Source organism: Sus scrofa, chromosome 12 (assembly GCF_054392235.1).
Source record: "Sus scrofa isolate SSC_HxYL_T2T_F1_AM1 chromosome 12, Sscrofa_HxYL_maternal_Yorkshire_Landrace_v2.0, whole genome shotgun sequence".
NCBI lineage: Eukaryota > Metazoa > Chordata > Mammalia > Artiodactyla > Suidae > Sus > Sus scrofa.
Genome location: NC_139394.1, coordinates 40,411,161 through 40,424,802, shown reverse-complemented (window position 1 = coordinate 40,424,802; position 13,642 = coordinate 40,411,161). Strand labels below are relative to the sequence as shown.

At 37.3% G+C, this 13,642-nt stretch overlaps 2 protein-coding genes across 7 annotated transcripts in view; one reads left to right on the top strand and one right to left on the bottom strand.

Annotated features, from left to right (window-relative positions):
• VMP1 (vacuole membrane protein 1) overlaps window positions 1-13,642 on the bottom strand; it is a 134,434-nt gene that overhangs the window by 7,899 nt on the left and 112,893 nt on the right. For 4 of the 6 annotated variants that reach the window (XM_084985037.1, XM_084985040.1, XM_084985038.1 and 1 more), the window contains one exon: window positions 13,248-13,309. In XM_084985037.1, coding sequence (XP_084841163.1) covers window positions 13,248-13,309 — 62 coding nt within the window. Of the gene's footprint in view, window positions 1-9,282; window positions 10,816-11,241; window positions 13,310-13,642 lie in introns of those variants that run through there. The other 2 variants (XR_014821294.1, XR_014821293.1) reach the window with 2 other exon arrangements.
• The window catches only part of TUBD1 (tubulin delta 1), a 140,806-nt gene that overhangs the window by 52,992 nt on the left and 74,172 nt on the right, over window positions 1-13,642 (top strand). The window lies entirely within an intron of this gene.

The window sequence follows — 13,642 nt, the reverse complement described above, 5'->3', positions numbered from 1 at the left end:
AAAGGAAAATAGCAATACCATTCCACAGCCTCAACCCTCAAATTATTTTCAAGCAGCAGACAGAAGTAAGAGTCCATTCTGACTTTTAGGGTTAATTTAAGGTACATACATGAGAAAAGGAGGGAGGAATAACCCGCATCTCAGTTCAAGGTCTTTTTATAGTTGGCTTAGGAAATAACTTAAATGCCACTTTCTAAAAGCCATTAAATTCTGAAAACCTTGTGCACCTGGCTAAGGATGCTCATTTCAACCATAGTGAGTGGGTGAAGTTCTCCACCTGCCATTAGGTGATGATTATGTGCAAAGTATTACAGTTACTATTTTTCAGGCAACATTTGGACTTAAATATACTTAAATTAACCTTGTGAACACTCATTTTTCTCTAGGTGAGAAAGTCTTAAAGAAGGAAAAAAAAACAAAACAAAAGAAAGAATAAAATTGATCTCATCTACTTTTCCTTGCTGTAGACCTTCAGCAAGATACGCAGAAAAACTTTGTGGGGAGTTTCTGCTGTGGCAAAGTGGGTTGTCTCTGTGGTGTTGCTGGTTTGATCCCCGGCCCTGCAGAGGGGGTTAAGGATTCTATGTTGCCACAGCTGTAAGTTGCAGATGTGGCTTGGGAACTTTCATATGCCGCAAGTATGGCCTAAAAAGGAAAAAAAAAGCTTTGTGGATAGTAATATCTTGACATTTATTTTCTTGGCACATACAAACACTTTTCAGATAATGTAACTCATGAAGAAATGAATTTCCAGCAAATTATTCTAATGGCAACTTTTGAACTTTTGTTACTGATTTTAATAAAGAAAACAAAAACAAACAAACAAAAAACCTCAGAAAATGCAAACAAAAGAGGGAAGAAAAGAGAAAACCCACAAAAGTCTAAACCCATCCAGAGCTCAAAAGCGGTTTCATGGGAACTCTATTTTGCCATGCTTGTACACCTAAGTATGTGTTAAAACAGAAACAAGACAGCCTTCTTTGCAAAATTCGGTCAAGGGCCCACCAGTATGCAAACAAAATCTATTATTTTTCTGAAGTTTTTAATGTATATGTGACTTTCTGGAAATCATTTATATGATAAGAAATCTATATTTTAAACTCTCCCCATTATAAATAAAGGTCTGCATTCTATTCCCACAAAAAGCCAGAAAACCTTCCAGAGGAAGTATCACAACTGGTAGAGTCTGAATAGAGTGGGTGATGTGATTACACCAGTTTTCCACAAAGCTTCAATTTTCATTTGTTGGTTAATCCTGAGCATACATACACCCGGTCCAAAAAGTCATCGGTCATTGTTATTCTATTTTCAAGGGACTCCTTTCAAATTATGTAACTTTCAAATTGATTCACCAGATATAAAAAACACACCATATGATTTACTTTGAATTCATCTCCGTCGTGGAGACAGTCATCAAACTAGGACTTGCTGTTACAGACCTGAAATTTTCCTGTTCGTTATTCTGTTTGGATTTTTCCAGCCAGATGTGTGTTTTTAGTACTCTATGCCATCACAAAACCGGGGCACAGTACTAAATAACACAGAGGTAACAAAATTAACGAAAACTTGATTTATCTTGTTGTTTAGCCCTATTTATACAGGGCCTATATAAAGGTTAAACAGTTAAAATGCCTAACGGAATCAATCAGGTATTAATAAAGTAAATGTTTAATATAGGCTCTGCTCCTTTCTTTAACTACTTTTTTGAGGATTTTAGCATTAATGCGATCATGTATGTTATATTATTGGCTTTCTAGAAACATACTGTCTGCCTAATAAGGCTATCTATAGGACAATAAAGCCTTCACCTTAGAAAAAGAAAGTATGGGCAAAATGGTTTGTTTTTTACATTTGTTTCACTATTTGTGCAGTACTTTGAGGATGATTTATTTAACAGCCCTCTGATTATCTAGAACGTCTAAATCAGGGTGTGATTAGTCGAACCACTGAAAGCTTATGAATATGAGAAAATGTTTTCAGAATAGGATTCAAGTCAGAGGTAGTTTTCAAGGGGAAGAGAAGGATTTAATTCTAACTGCTGCTATAATTCAGAGAGCATTATAGAGATCTTTTGAAGACTCTGGAGATCTTTTACAGAATACTGATGGCTGGTACTTCTTGATACTACCAAAAGCAGCTTTCAAGGGCAGAGGAACTAGACCAATGGTCTGCAAACATTTTTGATATATGGATATACTGCTTATACAAATAACAAAATACACAAATACAAGTTAAAAAGGATGGAACAAAGATGAACTCTTTAAACATTTACTTACTAATTATGATGGCTTTCATGCTATCATTAGCAAATATTTCTGATTAATGGGGTATTAAAAAAACATAATATATCACATCATGCCCACTGTAAGCCCCTTTCTGTTGTGGAACTCCTTCTCTTATCCTATCCTATTTCTGTAATCCATGATTTGTGATCTTCTGACATGTGGATTGAGGGAGTGCCAATAAAAGAGAGTAAGTTATATCCTCCATGTGTGTATAAATTACATATATTTATATATGTATATGCTACTATAATTATGTTATATACATTACAAAAATACACAAAGAGGAAAATAACAAAGATGAAGATAAATACAAATAGATGTTCTATTTTAGTCCCGCTCTGGTGGTGGAGACCACTGGTTTAGACCATGAAACTAAACTGCCGGGGTAAAAATACTATGCTTTGTTCCCCAAAGGTCAAAAACATCTTAAGGCTTAGTTAGCAGACCAACTCAATGCAAAACTGTTGGGTAACATATTATAGAAAAAGAAAGCTGTTTCTCCAAAGATCCAGATTCTCTTTTTCCTGCATCCTTCCATCCTTAAGGGCCACTATAAAAGAGGGCCTTTAAGAATCTGAATAGCCAAACCTCAAGAGACTGAAATCTTGCGCCCCAAGGGAAACTTACATTTATGTTTTAAATGAATATGTGGTTCTTCAGAATTTTCTTATTTGAGTGAGGATCACTCTTATGTAAATCAATAAATCAAATTTATCCCCTGACTCCAGAGCATGCTTCTCTCAATTGAGATCTGGTGTAGGCGTAGGAGCAGAGGAGTAGAGCCCTGAACAGATTCTTCTAGACTGAAGCTAAAAGACTACTTTGCTAGAGACTGAATTTTACAATTAAGTACTAGCAGAATACATTTTCAGGGATGAATAAAAGTCCCTCCCTATCCCACCTCCATGTCATGCCAGATCTATCTTCTGAACAAAAGGCAATGACAGTATGGTAGAATTTCAGTAACAAGATGGACTAGCAATTCCCTTTCTTGATAAGAGTCTTATATATAATTCTTTGTTTTCAGAAATGTGCACATTTTAGTCACACACTGTAGAGTTAAATACCACTCCCCCCCCCACCCCCTACCCCCCCGCCCCCACTGGGCCATGATCTAAACAGGCTTAACGGTTAGTATTTTAATGAGTTGTCATTTCCTGTCTGATAAAGATTCTCACAGTATTTAACCACCAGTTTCCCCAGGGCCTGACCAATACTAGAACTCTGTTCATAGTGACTCAGAATGGATCTCAGACTCTTGGCCTGATTCAACAATGATAGATTGGGCCACAAATGAAAAAAAAAAACTTTCCTCCTAAGGTAGACTGCTCAGGAGGGGAGGCAGGCAAGGGGGAAGGGAGGAGAGTTTATCAAACAACCTTTCTAAAGCCAAAGGCCATCATGCCTAATATCCGTTAATACTTAGAGCCTCCCAGGTCTCAAGAGATTAGAGAAAGAAAAAAGAGAGAGAAACAAATTGATGCCTAATTAACCCATTAACCCAGCAATAAGATAAGTAAATGAACTGGTGCTGGCTGCAAATCAACTTATATTTAACCTAGTAAAAACAGGATCTAGTAATCCAGCGTGACTGAAATGAAAAGTGTTAAAATCTAGGGATTCTCACATATAGTAGTTTAGGGTGATAGTCTCTGGCACCGTCTAAAATTCGTTATGATTCAACCTCAGGATTTGGGATTAAAGCATCTTGAATTTCACTCACAGCTGTGCCCCTTTCAAATTATTAAAACCTCTTTTGTACTCAAGTTAGTCCATTGTGCACTGAATAGTATTATAAACACATGACACCATCAGTTTCTTAGCGACTGTGGAGAATGAAGACCGCTGCTTTATCCAGAAATATCAGGTGTATTGTGTCTACCGTCTCACAGCATATTTCAATCACACACATCTTTCCAAAAAAAAAAAAAAGAATTCACAACTGCCCTTGCTTTTGAACATTTGGAATTGTTTTCTTTAAGAATCAGAAAGAGGGTACGACCTCCTTACAATTAGCAGCTAGTCTTCAAAATATGCCATTCTTAAAGGGAAGTTTTTGAAAACAAAAACTTGACTTCAAAATGTAGACTTGAGTAGCAAGGAGCCTAACAGGCAGTTATGTTAATGAATGAGGCAAGAGCTAAGGAAGCGGTCTATAAGAATGAAGTGAAAGTGATTGTCAAAGCAAAAACCCTGTTAAAAATCAACTGATTTCAGTTATAGAAAATGACAGACTGATGGCAGCTTTATATGGTGACAAATCAATCTGTAGCTAGCTGGACGACACACTGGGTTCTAAGAAAGAACAAAATCCGCAACAGGGACCCCACAGACCCAAAGGTCAAGAACTGAGAATAGTTTGTGGAATTTCAAATTTAAGGTGAAATGAATTCACTGGCCTTCATATCACTCAAAGTGGCATGATGGGGAGTAAATTCAAAAAGGACAGTACTGACTGGAATTTAATCTGATTAACAAAAATCTAGTTACATTACCAGAACCTTTGGGCAGAAAAATCACTAAATGAAATAGATAACCTTAAAAAAAAAAAAAAAAAAAAAAAAAAAGCCAGGATCTCTGCCCTCAATGAACTTAATCTAGAACAGTGATGACAATCAGAAAAAAAATGCACATAAACCTACAGTACAAAACCCAGTAGGTTTCTCAAAGTTAACACTGGTAGTAACTAGTTTCAGTCACGCCAGGTAGGTACAAGTGCGAACAAGGTGAGCGGGTGGAAAGAACTCATGCTGACCCTCTATGACATCCAGGAGGCAGCCATCTGAAACTTGCACTCTCATCCAAATCTCCAACTTCCCCACTTCTACGGTGCTCCCTCAATGCTCCTTTTCTCTACCTGAAAAGATCTGAAAATCTTCATTCCAGTTTTGAAGGAAGAAGAGTTAAGGAGGATAAATCAATCCATTTAGACTTTTGATCTTATCCCTTTACATCTCTTACCATTTACATGAATTTCTTTCTTTCTTTTTTTTGGGGGGGTCTTTTCAGGGCTCCACCCACGGCATATGGAAGTTCCCAGGCTAGGAACTGCATCTGCGACCTACACCACAGCTCATGGCAATGCCAGATCCTTAACCCACTGAGCGAGGCCCACTAATATCCTCATGGATGGATAATAGTCGGGTTTGTTACTGCTGAGCCACAATGGGAACTCCTACATGAATTTAAATATTTCAGTTCCCCAATGAACACAGCGATTGTACCTTACAGGTTTTATTATGCATATTCATAAAAAATATGCAAAGCATCTGGAACATTGGGTGCTTACTAAATACTAATGCACAACCCATGTCCTTCCTTTTTTCATCTGTATTTTCCATCTCTAGCTTTTTACCAGAGTATTTATTTCCCTCAGCCTAAAATACACAGATGTCTTTCCTAATAAGGAATAAATGGATTCATTTAAGTCAACAAACATTTATAGAACACTTAAAAAGTGTCACGGATGACCCTGGTCTGACTTTTCCTTTACCCAACAACTCTATATAGTCTGATATAATTGGGTTTTAGTTTTCATCATTCTACAGAAATGCTCTAATTATGGTTAATAGTAACTTCCTAATACAATGTCCATTCCCCACCTTACGGTCTAACTCCAGAGTTCTTGCTTTAACCTTTAACTATCCTTCCCAATAACAAAATTATAAAGGAGTAAAGAGTCAAAAGAGAAGATAAACTACAGGAAGAGGACATGAAAAGGAAGGCATTTTCTACCTAAACTGCAGAAGATTATATTAGAATCAGTATATACAACTGAATCTCAGTAGCTAGAGTCTACGTATCTCTTCTGGCTCATATTTGTGCTCCACACTTCCATGACTTTTCCTGATGATTTTACAATGATCAAAAAAGTCAGCATCAAGTACATAAATCATTTAATATTTTAAAATGAAAGGATAGATCTTCCTTCTGTAGGAGAAAAAGTCCAGACCAACATAGCTCATTCTGACCACTTGTCACAGAGTGAGGAACAAGAAACAACATTAAGATTCAAGCACTTAATTACTCACTGGTTAAAATGATTTCTTGCCACAGGCAAGTCCGACTCTGAGGTCAAACGTTAAGTTAACTCAGGAACAGGAGACAGCAAAGAAGAGCATGGAACATTCTGTATCTGGTAAAAAGTCCCTGCTCCAGCCAACCCCATCCTCCGAGTTCAATAACTGAGTTATGGAAACTTTCTTGTGTGGTAAAACTGGGGACTTTGTCTTCCAATAAGACCCTGGCAGCCTGACAATGAGCCAATGTTCTGCATATGGTTTGTTACGAGTCATATGCTTAATGTTATTTTCTGGGAATTCTCATCCTTTATTTGGTGAGAATACTGGAACATGTCATTTTAATCATGATTTTAAAGTTAGACTTGGTCATGCTCTTTAAGAAATATGTCCAGGTCTCTCTCATTGAAGAAAATATAAAATTAAATAAAAATTAGTTTAAAATCTTAATTAAAAAAAAAAAGAAGACTATAACAAACTTAATGCCTTTGAAAAAAGCATTAAGGTTCCCTGGTTCTTTGGTTCTGTTCTCTGAATTATTTCAACTTAGGATACTAGAGAGTAAAAAACCCCATTATCTGCCTAGTCTTTCAGAACCTTTTCTCTGTCCTCTTGCCAAACATACCGTAAACCAAAAGGCTTTTTCTCAAGGCTGTTATCGATTTCTAACCTCTTAGACTATGTAACTTATTCATTACATCTGTTCAGATTTTCATATATAACTAGACAAATCCTTTGATGCAGGAATGGATAATAGGAATAACTTTCCCTAAGCCCAATGATACTAACAATTACTTTCTAGAGCTATACAAGAAATAAATCTACAAATTATTATTTCTGGTCAAGGGAGGAGAATTATTTACTCTTAAAGTTACAATAAATCTTTATTAGAGGTAGGGCTTACACTCTAAGATCCTAGGACCATCGTATGATGACATACTACATTAAAAATATCACAGGCCAAAGGCACACTTACATAGCTGGGTCACTCTATGGTTACATTGAGGCTGGAAGCTATTTGGGAAAGGGCTATCTCTTTCAGTCATCAGTATAGCATTCAAACCTGTATAAAACTGATAACTAAACCTCACCCCTGGAGAGGTAATGTCAACACTAAAGAAGTCTTTCCCTGTCACTTGGGGGGAGGTGAGTACCCGACACGGCAGGCCACAAGCACATTTGCCTACACAAAATGTGAACCTAGACAATACACTAAGCTTAAAGAAACAAACAACAGGGAGTTCCCGTCGTGGCGCAGTGGTTAACGAATCCGACTAGGAACCATGAGGTTGCGGGTTCGGTCCCTGCCCTTGCTCACTGGGTTAACGATCCGGCGTTGCCGTGAGCTGTGGTGTAGGTTGCAGACTCGGCTCGGATCCCGAGTTGCTGTGGCTCTGGCGTAGGCCAGTGGCTACAGCTCCGATTCGACCCCAGCCTGGGAACCTCCATGTGCCGCGGGAGCGGCCCAAGAAATAGCAACAACAACAACAACAAAAGACAAAAGACAAAAAAAAAAAAACAACAACAAAAACTACATTAACTTAGCAAAATGAACTCAGTTATCAAAGCTAAGGGTTATCTTGCTTGTGCCCAATTTCCAAACATTCCACATGTCCATCAGTGGGAGAGTGGATGAATAACTACCTAAGGGAATAATATGTAATGGTCAAAATGAACAGTTTCAGCAGCACACAATAATATTAGCAATATAATAATGTGAAAAGCAGCAAAAGATTACATAGTCTGATACCCTTTTTATTGAGTTAAAAAAACAAAATAAAAAATTATGTGAGTTATTTGTAACTACTCAGAGCTCATTTCCTTCTGAATAAGGGGGGGGGGGAATACTGATCATACAGGACTACAACTAGAAGTAAACAGTCATAACAACTGTATGTGAAGTGCCCACTGTGTTAAATAAATGGCACCCGCAAGAACTGTTTGAAAAACTTTGTCCCGGTTAAAGGCATTTTACTGATCAGAGTAAAGAAATGGGTACTTTCTTAAGGATCTTCCCTGAGAGGATACAACAGAGTCACCTACCACAGTACGCTTTTATTCAGTTAGCAGAAACTTTGGAAAATGAGACATTGAGAACACAAGCAACATAAAAATTGAGAGGAAAGGCATTTTAAAAATCCATATGCCTTAGAATTTTAAATCGCTGATATGAATACATTTCAAATAAACTACAGGATTTTTTTACTTTTATTTTTCTATTTTTTTTTTGTCTTTTTATGGCTGCAGGTGCAGCATATGCAAGTTCCCAGGTTAGGGGTTGAATGGGAGCTACAGCGGCCGGCCAACACCACAGTCACAGCAATGCCAGATCCAAGCCATGTTTGTGACCTACACCACAGCTCGCAACAATGCTGGAGCCTTAACCCACTGAGTGAGGCCAGGGATTGAACCTGCATCCTCATGGATACTAGTCGGGTTTGTTTCTGCTGAGCCACAATGGGAACTCCCGAAATAAACTATAGGATATTTTGAGACAGGACATTTCATATTTTGACTGGAAGTTGGAAAGCTCATCAGTGGCTTCCTGAACTGGGGAAGAAATGCTCTCAAAGAAATATATTGTTTGAAAGAATAGCAATTATAAGTGGATACAGAGCAGAATTAAATAACTGGTCTGTGGCAGAGTTTATATTCAAACCTAGATTTGTTTTGTCCAAAGCCTGTGTGCTCTTTTCAAAGCACTCCATAGCTGTCCTTCCTCTTGGGATTCATTTTTCATTCTTACTACCTCATAATTTTGCTGACATTTTCTAGGCCCTGTCTTTTACATTTTTTTGGCCATGCAGTGACATGAAGAAGTTCTGGGGCCAGGGATTGAACCTGCACCAAAGCAGTGACCAGAGCCATAGCAGTAACAACACCAGATCTTTAAATTGCTGAGCTACCAGGGAACTCCTAGGTTTGCCTTTTGATTTTTACTCTACTATGGCAATTCAGCACTTCTTTCCTTTCTCCCCTTTTTAATTTTTTGGCTGCCCCTGTGTATATGGAAGTTCCTAGGCCAGGGACTGAATTCGAGCCAGAGCTGCCACCTACACCACAGCTGCAGCACTGTTGGTTTCTTAACCCACTGTACTGGGCTAGTGATTGAACTGGCGCCTCCACAGAGACAAGCAAGATCATTAACCCAGTGCAACACAGCAGGAACTCCCATCACTTCCTTAGTTGTGGACACATAGTTTTAAATTTCCTTCAAAAGGCTGTATTCCAAACTTTGCTAATTTAGTTTTGTGATTTGTTATATATACCATTCAGAGTTTTAACAGTGTGAAGGAGAATGTTGTATAGCAAATTACACGCAGAATTTTTCAGTTTAACTCAATAGTAAATCTAGGGAATAAATTTGTTGGTTCTTCCATTTTCTGAAATAAATTGTTAAGCTACTTATTATGCTGTGAAACAAATTTAGGTTTGTAAAAAGTCATTCTCATTGTTTAACTTAATTTTCATTCTAGGTTTGGTGATACTGTTTATTAATTGTCATCTGAACACTTACATAGCATCTTCTACTTCAAAACGTAGGAAAATAAATCATGTCATACTCAGTTGGAGAATCTTATTAAAAGATAATGCTATTACAGACAAAGATGAAAAAGATACCCATTAGCATCTGGTAATAAAGAATCAGTATCACCTGCTAAGTCTAATTATTTATACTGCTTAATGTTTTGTCTAGAAAAGAAGCTGACAGGCAATCCATGTAGACACTACTGGGAAAAGATGAAGATATCAGAACAGTCCAACATCTGTCTCCCGAAAACAATTTTTAAAATATGACACACACAAAACAAAGCCACCACTCATTCAGGTAGGCCCTGAATATCTTAGAATAACTTTATGCTAAACCATCTTTAAGAAGAATCACTGGATTTTTTTTTTTCTTAGGGATTGTGCTTGAAGAGATAGTAAAAGGAAAGGACTACCGATTTTGAAAAACATAAAAAACTCTAACTTTAATATGTTGGCCTAAACTTAAAGATACCTTTATTTCTATTTACTACAGATAAGTAACATAACTTCTTAGATATTCCAAAGGCCGGGGAAACAGAAGAATGTAGGCTAACCAAATAATCTGCCAATTCTTATTAGCCAGATCTTTATTTGGACAATATACATGTTCACTTATTCACCAGATATTTGTCAAGTGCCTGCTATGTGTCAATCAGGATGCCAGGTGCTATGCACACAATAGCAGACAGAAATAGGCATTGCCTCTGCCATTAAAAAGCTTACAGGTTAGTTGTAGGAGGACAGTAATCATACATCTTCAAACACGAATGTAAAAATACACCTGTCAGTGCATGTAGTACATACTGCTGAGGAAAGAGGTCCTTAGGAAATAGAGTAATTTTGACCTGGTCAAGAAAGGAGTTTTGTGAACATAATAGCTGAAATCTAAAGGACATTATCTAGGGAGTTCCCATTGTGGCTCAGTGGTAACAAATGCAACTGGAATCCATATGAAGATGCAGGTTTGATCCCTGGCCTCACTCAGTGGGTTAAGGATCCAGTATTGCAGTGAGCTGTGGTGTAGGTCACAGACGCAGCTCGGATCCCGAGATGCTGTGGCTGTGGCTAGCGGCTACAACTCCGATTTGATGCCTACCCTAGGAACTTCCACGTGCCACAGGTGCAGCCCTAAAAAAAAAAAAAAAAGACATTATCTAGGGTGGTGGTTCTCAATGGGATTGGTGGTAACTGGCCGTGGAACATTTGACAACGTCTGGGGACATTTTCTTTCTTTCTTTTTTTTTTTTTTTGCCTTTCTGTCTTTTTCTAGGGCTGCACCTGCAGCATATGGAGGTTCCCAGGTTAGGGGTCTAATCGGAGCTGTAGCCACCAGCCTACGCCAGAGCCACAGCAAGGCCAGATCTGTGGCTACCACAGCTCAAGGCAATGCTGGATCCTTAACCCACTGAGCGAGGCCAGGGATTGAACCCGCAACCTCATGGTTCCTAGTCGGATCCATTAACCATTGAGCCACGACCAGAACTCCAGGGGACATTTTTGATGGTTACAACTGGGAGATACTACTGGCGTCTAGTGAGTAGAGGACAAGGGTGCAGCTAAATATCTTACAGTGCACAGGACAGTCCCCCACAACAAAGATTTATCTGGCCTAGAATGTCAGCAGTGCCATGGCTGAGAAACTCTGAATGGGGCAAAGGGAAAAGCAAAGACTGGAGGTGGGAAACTCAAGCAGAAAAAACTATAGGGACAGATCATTCAACACTACATAGACCATGTCAAGGAGCTTTAGCTTTAGAATGAAGGGGAAAACAAGTGAAGTGTTTCAAGAAGAGGAGAAGCTGGGGATTGAGGAAAGGGCTGGTGACATGCTCAGATATGATTTTTAAAAGGTCACTAACTGCAGTATGGTGAAGAGATTGGAGGGGAATGACACTGGATGTGGGTGTCTGAGATAGGTGGCTAGGTAATCTAACTTCTTAGAAACTCCAAAGGCTGGGGAACAGAAGGTGGGAGTGGTGAAGATGTACAAGTAGCTAAAAACTTCCTTCTCTAAATGTTCAGTATGGGAAGAGGAGAAAGAAAGAATGTAGGGTGTTGTAGGCACAGTCATTCCTATAACATGTGGGTCTAGCTCTGTCCTTCAGCCTTCTCTCAAGGTGGCACAATAATTGCAAAGAATGGATGAAAGGTCTTCTTTGTATTTAAAAAATAAAGAACAAGAATATTCCTCCTTTCTTTTTGAATGTGACATATGGTGACTTAGAAACCACTTTATTTGTAAGGATTCAGACAACAAAAAACCGGAACAATTAAAATTTAATTTATGAGCTATAATCCATATTTCTAATCAGAAGCATAGGAATTAATAAAACCAGTGGCTGGCTCCACTGAGTATATTCTCAAGAATAGGTTTTCCCTCAATTATTACTTTAATACTTAAATAGAAAATATTAAAAACTACTTTATCATAAAACATATCATACACAGACAAAAGTAAATATAATATATATACAATGTATGGTTAAAGGAATAATAAAACTAATACTCATGAACTTACTACCAAAAGGCAATTTTTTAATAGCAAAATTTTTCATAATGGTTTTGCTTCATAAATGGCTTCTAAGATAAAGATTTGTACTAAAACTAAATAAAGGGCACTTCACAAACACACTTTTTCACCATTGGGCCTTTATACTATTAAATGAAAAGAAAAGCTCTCCTCTGTAAACACTGAATAAAAAAATCATATATTGAGAAAAAAGGTTCATTTAATATCTGGCAGTATTCACATTCCAGTTGACATTAATTTGATTAACCAAACAGGTCGTTATGTACTGCTTTATAAAAGTAAACTCCACAAATTTGTGACATTGTCATTTAAAGCACACGTTAAAACACGTTAAAATTAAAGTTTTGGTTAGTTTAGCCTTTTAAAATGGCGTAATTTTTCTCTAGTGGAATAACAGGTTCATAACAAACATATTTTTGTACTATCTTATCAAGCTTTATTTAATTAAATGTTATTATTTTATGTAAGATTTACATTTAAATGAAATACAACTGTGTTATCTGGCATCCAGTTTTGGCTAGAAGTCATAGCATTATATTAGCACTGTTAAACTGTAACGATATACACATGTCTTTCACATAAAGAGAATTTCATATTTCTTTGGAGGAGCAAGTCTCAAACTCCAAAGCTCCTTTTAAATCAAGAATTATATTACTTGATACATGTTTGGTTTAAAATTAAATAAGGATAATCTGAGCTTCACCATTTCCTGTTGTTGGGAAAGAGGTTCATTTTAAATTTAACTAATAACAGGACAAAAGATTTTTCTTTCACAAAAAATAAAGAGCTATCACAAAAATTCTATCCCAATAGTCTTTTTTATACATTTCCTCATATTCAAGCCATCATTATATTCGTATCAGTCCTTAAAGAATTACTCACCCAATGAAAGCCACCATCTGCTCCACTATGTGTTTGCTGAATGTTATGATAACAAAGATTTTCTGTAAAGAAAACTCCAGTTAAAATAAATATTTCTCTTACCAAAAAAAAAAATTCTGATAATAGTTTTTTAAAAAGGTGACTGTGCTGCTTCTAATTGCAATTTTGAAAATTCTTAAAAAACAAAACACCATTTGACAAGTGCTACCTACTTTATATTTTAAAGATGTTTTTCCTTAAGCACAGTTCTAGTCTTGCCAGGATACATGACCGTGTCTGAGGGAAAAATATGAGTCATGAAACCCAAGACTGGGCGGACGTTCCACGTGTTCTATGTATTTTAGAATAGTGTATACAACTAAAGTCATGGGTTCCCATATAGCTTCCACCTCTAA